The 14,095-nt window shown below is 38.4% G+C and overlaps 1 protein-coding gene across 3 annotated transcripts in view; it reads left to right on the forward strand.

Moving 5' to 3' along the window:
- Window positions 1-14,095, forward strand: part of CTNNA2 (catenin alpha 2) — a 1,119,678-nt gene that overhangs the window by 357,768 nt on the left and 747,815 nt on the right. For all 3 annotated transcript variants that reach the window (XM_030310974.1, XM_030310976.1, XM_030310977.1), the window contains exon 6: window positions 714-980. In XM_030310974.1, the coding sequence (XP_030166834.1) occupies window positions 714-980 (267 nt within the window). The remainder of the gene's footprint in view (window positions 1-713; window positions 981-14,095) is intronic.

The raw sequence follows: 14,095 nt of genomic DNA on the forward strand, positions 1-14,095 counted from the left end.
TTTGATCTATTGTTATTCCCTAAACTCAGTGATTGAGCTGCTATTAAAGATAGCTTTAAAAAAAATGAAATGAACCCTAGTCCGAACCTGATAATGAAGTGGCAGATATGCACTAAGCAAAAATCAGAAGAGTTTGATTTCCCATGTTTGTAATTGTCATTGAATATAGGGGCAAGCAATATCAGAAGACTGAAGTCTGGGTTTTCCTCTGCTGCTTAACTAACTCCTATCCATGCAGGCTACTTGTCTGTATCTTGGTTTTTACATTTTCCCCAGCAATATTTGAGTGCCTTTTATAGGCCAAACATTTGCTAATAAGTCAAGGGCCACTAAACAAGATCGGGTTTCCTGCTCTCAATAGATACAATATATGCTTAAATATGTAACTCCAGTACAGTATAATAAGTATTGATGATAGGAGGGGATAGGGGCTTGTGGGAACAGAAAGGAGACATCGCCTAGAGAACTGGATGGAATAGGTTCCAGGAAGATGGGCCATGTTGAGTGAAAGGGTAGGGTAGAAGAGGGGTACTCCAGTATTTCATGCAGAAAGAACACCATACACAAAGTCCTGGCAGCTAGAGAGAGGACAAGGGAAGGTAGATGGTTTACAAAATTCAGTGGAGTTCTGTGAGTCTGACTCAGAGTTCAATAACAAAGGTTTCCATGGCAAACTTCAAGGATGTGACGGGTCTCATGTTTTGCACACACAGGAGCTGAAGGACCCTCACTGTCGGGATGAGATGGCAGCCGCCCGAGGGGCTCTAAAGAAGAATGCCACAATGCTGTACACCAGCCTCCCAAGCATTCTCCGCCACCCAGATGTTGCTGCCACCAGAGCCAACCGAGATTATGTGTTTAAACAAGTCCAGGAAGCCATTGCTGGCATCTCCAATGCTGCTCAAGCTACCTCGCCCACCGATGAAGCCAAAGGCCACACAGGCATCGGTGAGCTGGCTGCAGCTCTGAATGAGTTTGATGTAAGTGTCCCAGTGGTGCACACAGAGGGGTATACACTTGCATTGAAAAAAATGATTGGGGATGAAGGGCCACAGTAGCATACATGAATTTACCCCTCGTAGAGGCTTAGGATAAAAGGTAAATTATATCCTATTTCTGTTGATGGGAATCCAACATAGTGGCAGAGCCTAGTTTTCTTGTATTCAAAGGATCTAACAACAATGTTGAAGAGGACCTGAGGTTAGGCAAGCAGAAGCCCCGTAAATCATTAACTTTTTTTTATCCCACTGGTTATTTAGGGACCATTCATCACTTGGATGATGATCTTTATTTTTAAGGGGACAAATGTCATAAGCAATGTAGGTATAGGTTGCCTCTATGTTGTGCCTGGGTGAAGAACTACCCTCAATGTCTTCATTTTAAATCATTGACAAACGTTGTTGCCCACTGATCCCACATGGGATCGCCATCTTCCTTGAATAGACCCCTCTGGGTAATGCCTCTGCAGGACCCATGAATGACCCACATTCTGCACCTGCTGTTTCCGGGGGTGTGTCCCAATAAGCGAAGCAGTAGGAAGATGGCATCAAAGTGAATGGGAGGCATGCATGTAATCAGTACCCCAGGGTGAGAGCCCTCACTTCTGGATCAGGATATGGGCCCACCTATGGGATGCTGGAATTCATCTGAGTTCATTCTGTGTTCAGTGTGAGAGTCTAAGTGTGTTGTGAGAACTACCAAGATTTAAAATAGTTGGTATCTGCGTTCAAGGATTCTATTTCCCTGTAAGGAGATGGGAGAAGTAGAATGTATTAAATACCTTTCAAGTGATAAAACACAGTATTAAAGAAATTCATAAGAGAAAAATAGGTTACTTAACAGCTGTGGAGAAAGATGATGAGCTTGCTTTTGGATCTGTTGACATGAATTTTTGTCAGGAGGTGACTGGCTAGAGAAGAGATCGGGAACAAGCAGTGATTGCTAGAGACCTAAAGCTGGAAGATCTAATGGAGGAATAATTATGATACTTGAACTAGCTGTTTTCCCAGGGGTGTCTCCTCTTTTAGTTTTTCATTTAGTCAAAATATAATAGAGATAGCTTAGACCATATACTGTTTCCCATTTTTTTTTCTTTTCTTTTTTTTTTTTTTTTGGTCAAGATTAAATACAGTAAATTTAAAGTGACTACCACAGGATTGCCTGGGTGGCTCAGTGGTTAAGTGTTGGGAGAGAAGTTAATAACTCACATATCACATTCAACTGATTTCATGCAAGTGACAGACTATATTTATTTAAAGATATTTGGAAATTTAGGGGGACCTGGGTGGCTCAGTTGGTTAAGTGTCTGGCTTCGGCTCAGGTCATGATCTAATGGTTTCTGGGTTTGGGCCTGGCTTTGGACTCTGTGCTGACAGCTTGGAGCCTGGTGACTGCTTCAGATTGTGTGTCTCCCTTTCTCTGCCCTCCCCACTCGTGCTTATGCTCGCTCTCTCTTTTCAAAAATAAATAAACATTAAAAAAATATTATTTAAGTATTTACCACAGGTATTGGGGGTTAATATGTAATTCACAAAGTTTGAGGCGACTCCATTGGAGCTAATAGAGTTCAGTAAGGTTATCAGTTTTAAAATAAACATATGTCCACAGATTTGCAAAGTGCAAAAACAGAGTCATGGAAAAACAGATCCTATTTTTTAAAAAAATGATCCTGTTGTTAGAAATGAAAAGTAGTTTGTTGGCTTTATTTTATTCCTTATTTCCTTATAAATGTTGGAAATAATCCTGATACAGATGTGGAGGACTAGAAACAAACAAAACAAAAAAAACTGAGTGGCAAGTTTACTTTGGTTATAATATCACAATGATATCACAAGCCTGGGTAGGAAAACTATTGATTCTTAATTTTTACAATGTTCAGACAATCCCAATAAGAATTCTAAGAGTTCTTTTGCAACTTGACAGAGTAATGATGAAGTTTTTTTTCTGGACTAAGAATGAATAAGCCCACATTTTAAGGAGATGAAAATGAGCGGGTGATGTACTCGATATTAAAACATTCTAATGCTACATTAATTTTAAGTGTGCATTAGACCAAAAAATGCCTAGTCAAGTTAAACGGAATAGAAAATTGCAAACAATCTCCAGTACAAGATTATTTTGTGAAATGATAGTTTTTAAAATTAGTAGGTGGATTAGTCAGATTTTGACAAAACTATATTTTTATAATCCTATGTTAATTTCAAAAAGTAAACAGTAAACCCTGCCAGGACCTAGTAATAGGAGTAGAAGCACTGAATGCGGAGAACTCCCTGGAAGGACAGTCAGACCCTTCAGCTGCTGCCACCTTCTGCCCAAGCGTGAGGACTCCACCTTCCCATTTTCTTTTTATCCAGAACCTTCTCACTGAAAGGAGCTTTTACTGAAAATGAGGTTCACAATACAAAAGGCTTTGGACTCATAAAATAAAACTTAAGCCTGTATGGGGAAAATCTATTAGCAAAGTATGTTGGAAATACTTAAACATTTGAAATGTTGGTGGTGTGTGTGTGTGTGTGTGTGTGTGTGTGTGTGTGTGTGTGTTGTTTTTTTATTTTATTTTATTTTTTAATGTTTATTTTTAAATATGAAATTTATTGTCAAATTGGTTTCCATACAACACCCAGTGCTCATCCCAACAGATGCCGTCCTCAATACCCATCACCCACCCTCTCCTCCCTCCCACCCCCCCTCAACCCTCAGTTTGTTCTCAGTTTTTAAGAGTCTCTTATGTTTTGGCTTCCTCCCTCTCTAACCTCTTTTTTTTTTTCTTTTTTTCTTTTTTTCTTCCCCTCCCCCATGGTCTTTTGTTAAGTTTCTCAGGATCCACATAAGAGTGAAGACATACAGTATCTTTCTCTGTATGACTTATTTCACTTAGCATCACACTCTCCAGTTGCATCCCCATGCTACAAAAAGGGCCATATTTCATTCTTTCTCATTGCCATGTAGTATTTGTTTTTTTTAAACTGTAGTGATACGCTGTGCAAATACGGCTTTGGGAGGTTAATACAGAAATGTAAGTTTCTTACAGAACATGACATATTAACTAAGTAATTCACTGTATTTTAACTATTACTAAGTAAATTTGTTGAAATAAGTGTATTATGTTTATTCTATGCTATAGAATACCAGACTACTCAATTATATATTAGCTAAGTATATTAATCAAGTAATATTTTATTAATAAATGTATACTGGTTCACAAGCTATATAAATAACTAAAGCATTATCTAATGTTTAAAACTTTATTTCTCAGAGATTGACAAATGTTTAAAACTTCATTTCTCAGAGATTGACAAAAATCATCAGGGAGAACCATCTAAATTGGTGATTTATAGATAGTAATTCAATTGGGTATGGTTCCCTAAAAATTTAGTAAGTGCAATTTCAGTACTTTGTCAAAAATAGTAATGCTAATAAAGTATTACAGAATATGACCAGATATAAGGTAATTAGCCATTTGTAGATTTGTTGATTTTTTCCACCATTTGACACCAGCAAATCTAGACAGTCCTTAAGGATATTTGAAATTATCACTAAAAATTAATGTTCTCCTTCTCTTGGTGACAGAATTCTCCATTTCTGTTCTTTAGTTGCATAATGAATACTTTGGTATTTTTTTTCCTGCGGACATATTGACTTGAAATTGATTTTTGAATTCAGACATCTGTCTTATATGCTAAAAGCTATTCTCAGATATTAAACAAATTGATACCACATTGGGAGGGAAACTCACTCAAACTTCCTGTGAATTAGTTTTCTGGCAATATCCCTTCCTGATGCTAGGTTTACTGACTTGCCAACGTGAAGGAGATTTTAAAAAGTAAAGTATGTTTGAGATCCTGAAGTGAAAGGAACTAGAGAAATACACAAGTTCATTGTGATCATGGCTAGCATGCCTTAATGTTCAATTTCAAGCACGATTTGTATTAGTCATCAGTATGCAAAACCCAGTTTTATGGGCGGTAGGATGCAGAAGTGACCTCAAGTTTGATAGCTGACTAAAAACAAGGTAAAAATTAGTATTTTTACGTTAATTTGTTAAGTTGTAGGATTGATTTTTTTTTTTTTTAATCTAGGTAGTTAAAATTGTGGCTCAATGCATGGTGACCTATTATTTTCTGGCACTATTTTTCTGCCTACATGAAGAGTTGATGTAGTGATTTATGAAGCAAAGGAATGAAGAAAAAACCCAGGATTTTAACAACTTGAAACTGTCAAGGGAGTTTCTAATGATAAAATAGCAAAGAGAAAATGATTGCTAATCAATGGAAAAATCAGCCTCTGTTTAAAATGTGGCAGCTTGAGGTAGTTAATTTTATTGGGTGAAACTACTAAGGAATACTAAAAAGAATTTTAAAAATATAATGACTACTCAGAAATAAATCTTATTAAAATGTCTATTTTACTGCCAGAAAACTTGAAAGAGTGAGAGAGAGGAAAATTAAAAGTTATTCCTACAGAATTTCTATTTTAAAGAGAAGAGAGTATACTATATCTTGTTTTTTGAAGCTTCTTTTGTAGATGAAGGCACTTGAGAAAAATGGAAATTAACACCATTCATGACCCAGTCTTTATAATGGGTAGCTATTTGCATTTTAAACGTTTGTTTTAAATCAGATAGTAAGTAAACACAATCTCAAATTCCTCTAACTTTATTACCTTCTTACTTGTGAATTTTCTTACTTTTCCCCACCTGCCCTGGGTATTTGCTTGATTGGTAATTATTTTCTTGGCCATTTAGTTTCTCTTTCTCCACTAGGAGAAATTCCCTCAGCCTATAGAAAAATGTATTTCTCTTCTACAGTCTAAGAAGAAAATAAAGCATTAGTCTACTATATTTACCATTTTTCTCATACTTCACTCTTCTCCTTACACAGTTCTTTAAGAACAATTCTTAAATAAGTCAATTCCAGTCCTTGTTTCCATGTCTTGGCTACCACTAGCTCTTCCCTTTTTGAGCCTTGTCATCCAACTTTTACTGCCCCTCCTCTGTAACTCTGTGTTTGAATCTTTAAGGACCCCCAAGTCTATGTGCTTTCACTTGCTAGTTCTCAACTACTTTAAATTTAGAATGGGGGGGGGGTGAATTTTAATAGCATTAACCATATTCTTTTTTTTTCTTTGTATTATTTCTGATTTGCAAGATTTATTTTTACTTGAAGAGTAGGACAATCTGACCTCAACTACATTGAGTGAAATGTCACCATGACATACCAACGCTACATACATTGCCCTTGCTATTGCTACCTGATTTTCATACCCTCCCCGGGCTATTTCTTCCATTTTCTCCCTCTCTTTCTTTTTAAGTATAATTGTGTGGATCTAATTGTAATTCTCTTACTGCTGGTATTCAGTGGATAGAAGTGTTGGAATGTGAGCATAAGACATCATGGAGCATCTGCATCACAGGCCAATGAGGATAGCAAAACTCTTTATCTGACAAGGTTAGGGCACATAGACCAACTGCACTGATGGGAGAATTGTCCTCTGGGGAGCATCTCCATGTTACGGTGGTCACTGCCCTAAGGTGATTCCAACTATGTGCACTTCTCAGGTATATATGGACAATCTAGGAGATCTAGTTGGAAAAACGTGGTTAAGAAACAGGAGTAAGATGGTAACTCATTTCATAGCAAGACCCCAGCGCATTTTTGGGACATGGAGGTTTCTGGACACCCAAGCATAATAACCCTAGCCCAGGGTTTAGAACCCAGCGTTGGAATACAGGCCCAGTGGAGAGCTGGAGTGCTAATACAGGTATCTTATGTAAGAAGACCAAATGCATGACCTCGTGCAGACCTATGCTTCAGGAGAGTAAAGAAGTAGAGTTTTTCAGTTGGCACCCTACTCTAAACATCTCTCTTAATACCTTTTGAATAGTGAGATTAATTCTTAGGTGCTCCTGTTGAAACCCTGATCCCTTAAGGAGCCGTGAACCAGAATCCTGGCTGGCTCAATGATTCTTAAAGGGTTTTATTGACTCATGGTCTCTCCAAGGAGGCAAGAAGGAATGCTTCCTTAAAGTAGTACATTTTCACAGAGCATCTTGTTGAGTTCCTTCCCAGTTCTAACCCTCCCTTTTACTGTGGAAATCAACATAGTTCTTCTTAGAGAGGCTTACCCTAGGTCCTCTTCCTGTGATACTCTGTAAAGTCATTTGACTGCAGATGTGGGAACCACATTAGGTTATGGAAAAGGTAAGCTTCCTCTGTATTACATTAGCATGAGGACAGAAAAAAAGAGGAGAAATCCTGACAAATACGTGTAAACATACTGTGAAGAAAATTCAAGATCAGCTTATGTCCTAAGCAGTTAGCAAGAAGCAAACAAATGATAAAAATGAAAGCCAGTAAGTAGAACATTAGCTTCTGGAAAGCATTTTGGGTTCCTAATCAGGTACTAAAGAGGAAGAAGGCAAATTCAGCAACTTTCTGTCTGAGTTTATGCCAATATTTTTTGAAGGCTTAACATCTGTAGAGTTGTATCTGTTGTTCTTTAATGCTTTTATTGGTACTTTTTTTTTTTTAAGTAAGCTCTATTCCCAACATAGGGCTTGAACTCGCAACCCTAATAACAAGAGTTGTATGCTCTACTGACTGAGCCAGTCTGGCACCCCTATTAGTACTCTTCAATAATCTCTGCCATATTCCTATCAAATGGTTCCCATTTAATGGCCTTTGGAAGTAGCCCAGGATATTGGGAAGAGCCCAGGACTTGGATTGCAGTGTGTGGCTACTGCTCCAAGCTCTGTAAACTTTTAAGAATGTGTGACCTTGGATTGCGGAGATAGTATCTCCAGGCCTTGGAAAAAGATTTAGCTACAGGATAGCTAAGATGATTAAGAGTATACAGTATGCCAAGTGAGATGTAAGAAGGAAGGACTGCAAGGTATAAAGGAGTGATACTCTGTAAACAGCTATAGTTACTGCGATGCATAAATGATGTGCTATACACTTACCTATGTAGTATGCACCTACATACTAGTGTGTGTTGGGGGATGGGTAAAATTAGGAAGAATCAAATCATAGAAGATTTCCTGGAGGAGGCAGTGCCTGAGTAGGAATTAACATGCTGATGTGTGAATGAGTATTTCTCAGAAAGAACACCATTTCATGTGGCAGCATTATTCAGTAAAATACTCAGTTCTAGAACCCAGGAATGAGGAGAAATCTGGCTGAGTGAGCTGGAGGCAGATCCTGGGGTGCTCTGTAGGCCTTGCAAGGCAAAGGGCTGAGCTTCAACCTGAAGGCATTAGGAAGTTGCTGGTGCTCTAGGCAGGGGAATGCATGGTCAAATTTGTGTTTTTAAAGTGACCTCTGCCTACAGGGTGGAGAATGGACTGAGAAGGGGCAAAGCTGTAGTGTAGGAGGGTGGTTATGGTGAACAAGGTGACCAGTGCCCTAAATCCATTGTTGGAGGAGGAATGGGATAAATGGGTGGGTCTGAACCATGTTGAGGGAGGAGAGTGAACAGGCCTTGACAACTGTACTTTTCGTTTTCATGTATCAAAAGTTAATGTTTTGTACAGTAATCTTAGTTAAAAAGACGAAACATTTTTTAATTCCAACTATGAAATCTGGGGAAGTTTCAGTTGTTTGTGGGATATTTGATTTTTTGCATAAAAAAACCTTCTTACACTTTTTTTTTTCTGGCTCTTTAATTCACATATATACACAACAGTATGATTATTAAATGCCTAGTAATTTACATAGATCTATATTTTGGATAATTAAACTCTACATCTAGGATTTTCCTGATTTAGTTTAAGTTATTTATATGTAATTGAGCTTTCATCAGTATGTGCTTACTAATGCACATTTTACTTTTTAAAAACTAAATTTTAGACACACTTTTAAAAAAATGGGACATGGATTTTCCCATCTGAGAGGACATAGTATCAATAACTGGGGGTTAGTAGGGTCCAGTGATTCTCATCTTTTCTACAGATACTATCACAATTTACTGCCTCTAAATCTGTCTGCTCTTTTCTACTCTGGCAAATTAAACTCTTGAAAATGGCCTTTTAAGCTTTTCTGGCTTAATGTGGTATCACAGCATTCGTTATCATGCACTGACATCTGGTGGCCAAATCGAACATTAGGAACACTCCAGTGCATTTCTGTATGCCTGTAAACCTAGCACAACCTAAATATGGGCCAAGACTCTGAATGTAATACGGAGAAGGTGAACTCTGCCTTCATAGAACTGTCAGTCAGCTTCAGGCACCCTTCTGCACACTAAAATTGTGCAATGGGAATTGCATTAATCCTTTTTGGAAAACTAGCTCTAGGAAAGTGGTAAAGATGGATACAGAGGCAGATGAGTTTGCAAGAAGAGAAGCTCCAGGCAGGAGGTAGAGCTGAGGGTCGTTCTGCTGGCTGTGTGTGGGACCAGGTCAGCCAACATCAACCAACAACATACTCTCTGCTTCCTGAGTCATACTACATGCCTCCCCAGGACCAGTTTATCCAGTATCCTCATTTTTTGTCCAAGAAATCTTACTGTGGGACACTGACCCCCTCCAATGGCTTCTTGTCTGCAAACAGCTTTAATTTAAGGTGTTGTAAACCAGGAATATTTTCTGATTGTATCATTTAAATTTTTATTTCTTAAAAGCTATTTCAAGGAAATATCCCAAGACAATTTAATTTTCTCTTCTATATTTCACTTAGTAAATATGGAGCTACAAAAATCATTGAGAAAAAAACAATATGATTTGAAATATTTGAAAGTTGTATTTGAAATCTCAAATCCTTATTAGCCTCCATGTTGTCTGTAATTAAAATCATTATATTTTCAATCTTTTTATTTCTTTTCACAAGAGAAAATGAAAGAATCTTTTTTCACCGAATAATGTTTTCCTTTTTTAAATTTTTTTTAATGTTTATTTATTTTTGAAGGAGAGAGGCAGAGCGTGAGTGGGGGAGGGGCAGAGAGAGAGGGAGACACAGAATCTGAAGCAGGCTTCAGACTCTGGGCTGTCAGCACAGAGCCCAATGCGGGGCTCGAACTCATAAGCTATGAGATCATGACCTGAGCTGAAGTTGGATGCCCAACCGCCTGAGCCACCCAGGTGCCCCAATAATGTTTTCCTTTGAGAATATTGGCAGATTCTGTGCATATGAGCTCACCTTTATTTCAAATAATTAGTTCTAAATGTAACTGATTATTGGTGTAATGGATCATCATATTCTACATTGTCTAAACGTGGGATGGCAAATACCATGTTGATTATCATCTAATTAGTTACACTTTAAAATTGGGGAACCGAATGAGCTCTTTTATCTAGTGAACTATTTAGTGGTGAAAAATAGGATGTATTAAAATATTGACCTCCTTAGTCTTAGTTTCTTTTGTGATTTCTTACATTAGAAGTGCTTGTCTTAGCCCTTCAGGATTATACCTTTCCCTTTTATGCACTCTCCATGTTACAAGTAGGCATATATTCAGTACTCATTTATAGGATTTGGTTTGATTCCGTGATGAAGTAAACACGTGTGCTCATGCACACACACCTGCTCCTCCCCCCTAAAAACACTAATTTTGATTTCTTATTAACCAAACTGCTTAATATACATCCTGAACTTCTCCGACAGTATTTTCTGGAAACTTTACTGTAACCTATTGAGTCCCATTGTTTATTTATCCAAATGTTCTCTGGGGCTGGTTTTGTTCTTACTGCACACATTCATTGAGCTAAGAACGGAGGGGAACGGTTACCCACAGATGCAAGTGTGGTAGTAAATTTGTCAGGTGGCTAACATCACTGAGGGCACGACTGGGGCATGCCATGCTAGTCGTGCTTGTTACAGTGGTCATACTTGTGGACAATGGCACAGCATGGCGTAGGACAAACAGAACAAGCTTGTGTTTATTTTTTTTAAAACGTTTATTTATTTTTGAGACAGAGAGAGACAGAGCATGAACAGGGGAGGGACAGAGAGAGAGGGAGACGCAGAGTCTGAAACAGGCTCCAGGCTCTGAGCTGTCAGCACAGAGCCCGACGCGGGGCTCGAACTCACAGACCGTGAGATCATGACCTGAGCCGAAGTCGGACGCTTAAGGGACCAAGCCACCCAGGCACCCCAACAAGCTTGTGTTTAAATCTGACCATACAACTCTTCCCTCCTTGCCTTTGTTTTTGCATCTATAAAATGGGGTAAAAATGTTGACTTACCAAGATGGTGATAATAGTTATATGGGATAACCATTCTTAGATGCCTCATCCTTGGTGGGCACTTAGAATGCTAGTTGTCTTTTTCTCCTACTTCTCTTAACAGAAGTCACAGACAGATGTCTTCCATCCAAAGTTACTGTGGAAACTATTGGCTAGAAAATGCTTAGAGAATAGTTCCTAACTGAAAAGTTGTATTCTTTCTTGGTCACATCCAGACCTCCAAGAAAAGTCCGGCCAAAGTGTAGATTAAATTACCCCCTGGCCTAAGAATTAATTTCTTAAAATTTTTTATTGCAGTATAGTTGACACATAATGTTATATTAGTTTCAAGTGTGCAACATTGATTCAACAGTTCCATACATTATACAGTACTGACTACACTAAGTCTAGCTACCATCTGTCACCATACAACATTATTACATACCATTGATTATACTCCCTATGCTGTACTCCTCCTCATGCTTGTGACTTAAAGTTGAGCTTTAGTACCTCTCAATCCCCTTCACCTATTTTGTCCATTCCCCCTCCCCCTCCCTCTGGCAAACACCAGTACCCTTCAGTCCATTTCTGGTTTGTTTTGTTTTTTTAGGTTCCACACATAACTGAAATCATATGGTATTTGTATTCCTCTGCCTGACTTACTTCACTTAGCATAATACCTTCTATGTCCATCCATATTGTTGCAAATGGCAGAATCTCATTCTATTTTTACAGCTAAGTAATATTCCTGTGTGTGTGTACACGCATATGTACACAGCACATCTTTATCCATCTATTGATGGACATTTCAGTTGCTTCCATATCTTGGCTATTGTAAATAATGCTACAGTGAACATAGGGGTTCATACGTCTTTTCAAATTAGTGTTTGTTTTCTTTGGCTAAATAGTAGTAGAATTATTGGGTCATATAGTATTTCTGTGTTTAATTTTTTGAGGAGCTTCCATACTGTTTTCATAGTGATTGTACCAATTTACATTCCCACCAACAGTGTACAAGGGTTCCCTTTCTCCAAGGATAATTTTTTTTTAATGTTTGTCTATGTTGAGAGAGAGAGAGTGAGAGAGCAGGAGCAGAGAGAGTGCAAATCTCAATCAGGTTCTGTGCTGTCAGAGCAGAACCTGAGGTAGGGCTTGATCTCACAACTGTGAGCTGAAATCAACAGTTGGACCCTTGACTGACTAAGCCACTCATGTGCCCCTCTCCAAGGATGAATTTTAATGAGTGAAATCATAAGTCTAGTGTTAGCACTAGGAATGTAGGTTTCTCCCTTGTGTTTATTTGGTAATTCATATTGCTTCTGATGTGGTGAAAGACCCCGTTATCTTCCTATTAAATATCAGAGTTATTCAGGTTTGGTGGTCTGTTAAGATTCTCCTAGTACACCAAGAAGGAAAAGAGTGGCTGACAGAAAGGGGTAAAAATGGAAGATGAAATGATGGCAAAGATTGGTGTTCTTCCTTCATCCAAGAACCACAACGCAAAGGAATATATAATTATTTTTTAACATGTTCTACCCAGGTGATAACTCTCTACCACAGTTATTAGCAAGGCATGACACTTGTTTAAAAAGCCTAATACAAAAGATAAGGAAAAAACACTGTGAAAAGACATTATTAATGCCTACACTTAATGCTCAGCTTTTCTATCGCCAATATTCTCTTAAAAACCTCCAGGATTAAACCCCTCAGTTGTGATGAGGAGAAGAATGGATCCATATTCCTGGAATAGAACATAGAGTCATAAATCAGAGAGAATTTCTAATGCCTGGATGATACAGAGAATCAAAGATTAGTAATAATCTCCTTTTATTGTTGAGTTCATATAACCCAATTTGTAAAATAACCCAATTTAGGAGTGCAGAAAGTGATTTCCGAAGAACTCACTTAGTTCAAAGTGATAGAAATAATTATCCTTCTAGCCCAAGTATGGATATGTCTTTCTATTTCAGAGGTATTGGCCAAGAATGGTACACGAAGTGCTGTCCTCTCAATTTCTGTTAAGTCCCTAAAAATACTCCCCCCACAATAATGGTGCAATCTAAGTATAAGAATGTGCTTGTGGGGCGCCTGGGTGGCTCAGTTGGTTGAGCGCCCAACTCAGGCTTATGATTCATGGGATTGAGCCCTGCATCAGGCTCTGTGCAGACAGCTGACAGCTTGGAGCCTGCTTTGGATTCTGTATTTCCTTTCTCTGCCCCCCACTCACACTGCTTGCTCACTCACTCTCTCTCAAAACTAAACAAACACTAAAAAAAAAAAAAAAAAAAGAAAAGAAAAGAAGAATGTGCTTGCTATGCAGGTGCGGCTTCCAGACAGGTCCTGTCTTCTCCCTCTCTTCCTAGTTTGCCTCTCGTACAGCTTTTCTTTGAAGAAATTCTGCAGCTGACATGCTTGTCTCCCAGGCCCATGCTTTTAGTATATTCTCTGAAAGGATGAGACACACACGTACATCTGTCTGAGGTGTCTTCCTGTCCTCTTCGTACTTCATGCTTAGCCTTCATCATACTTCTTAAGCTTATTCTGATTGCTGAGGGCCACTAAGCTGGTAATGACCTTGGTGTTATTTTTTTTTAAGTTTATTTATCTTGAGAGAGAGTGTGAGTGGGGGAGGAGCAGATAGGGAGAGAGAGCATCCCAAGCAGGCTCTGTACCCAGAGTGGAGCCCCACGCAGGGCTAGATCTCAAGACCGCGAGATCACAACCTGAGCAGATACCAAGAATCGGAGGCTTAACTGAGCCGCCTAGGAACCTCTTCTTGGTGTTATTTTCTTTTACTTTTCCTTCTCAGTTTTTGATGTATGTTTAGAAATTTAAAAATAAGCTTTCATGATCATATATTGTATATAATGTACACAATTTTTTCTACATAAGAAAAAAGCTGTGATCTTTCCTCCTTTCATTTTTCTTTTGTTCTAA

This window comes from Lynx canadensis, chromosome A3, assembly GCF_007474595.2.
Source record: "Lynx canadensis isolate LIC74 chromosome A3, mLynCan4.pri.v2, whole genome shotgun sequence".
Taxonomy (NCBI): Eukaryota; Metazoa; Chordata; class Mammalia; order Carnivora; family Felidae; genus Lynx; species Lynx canadensis.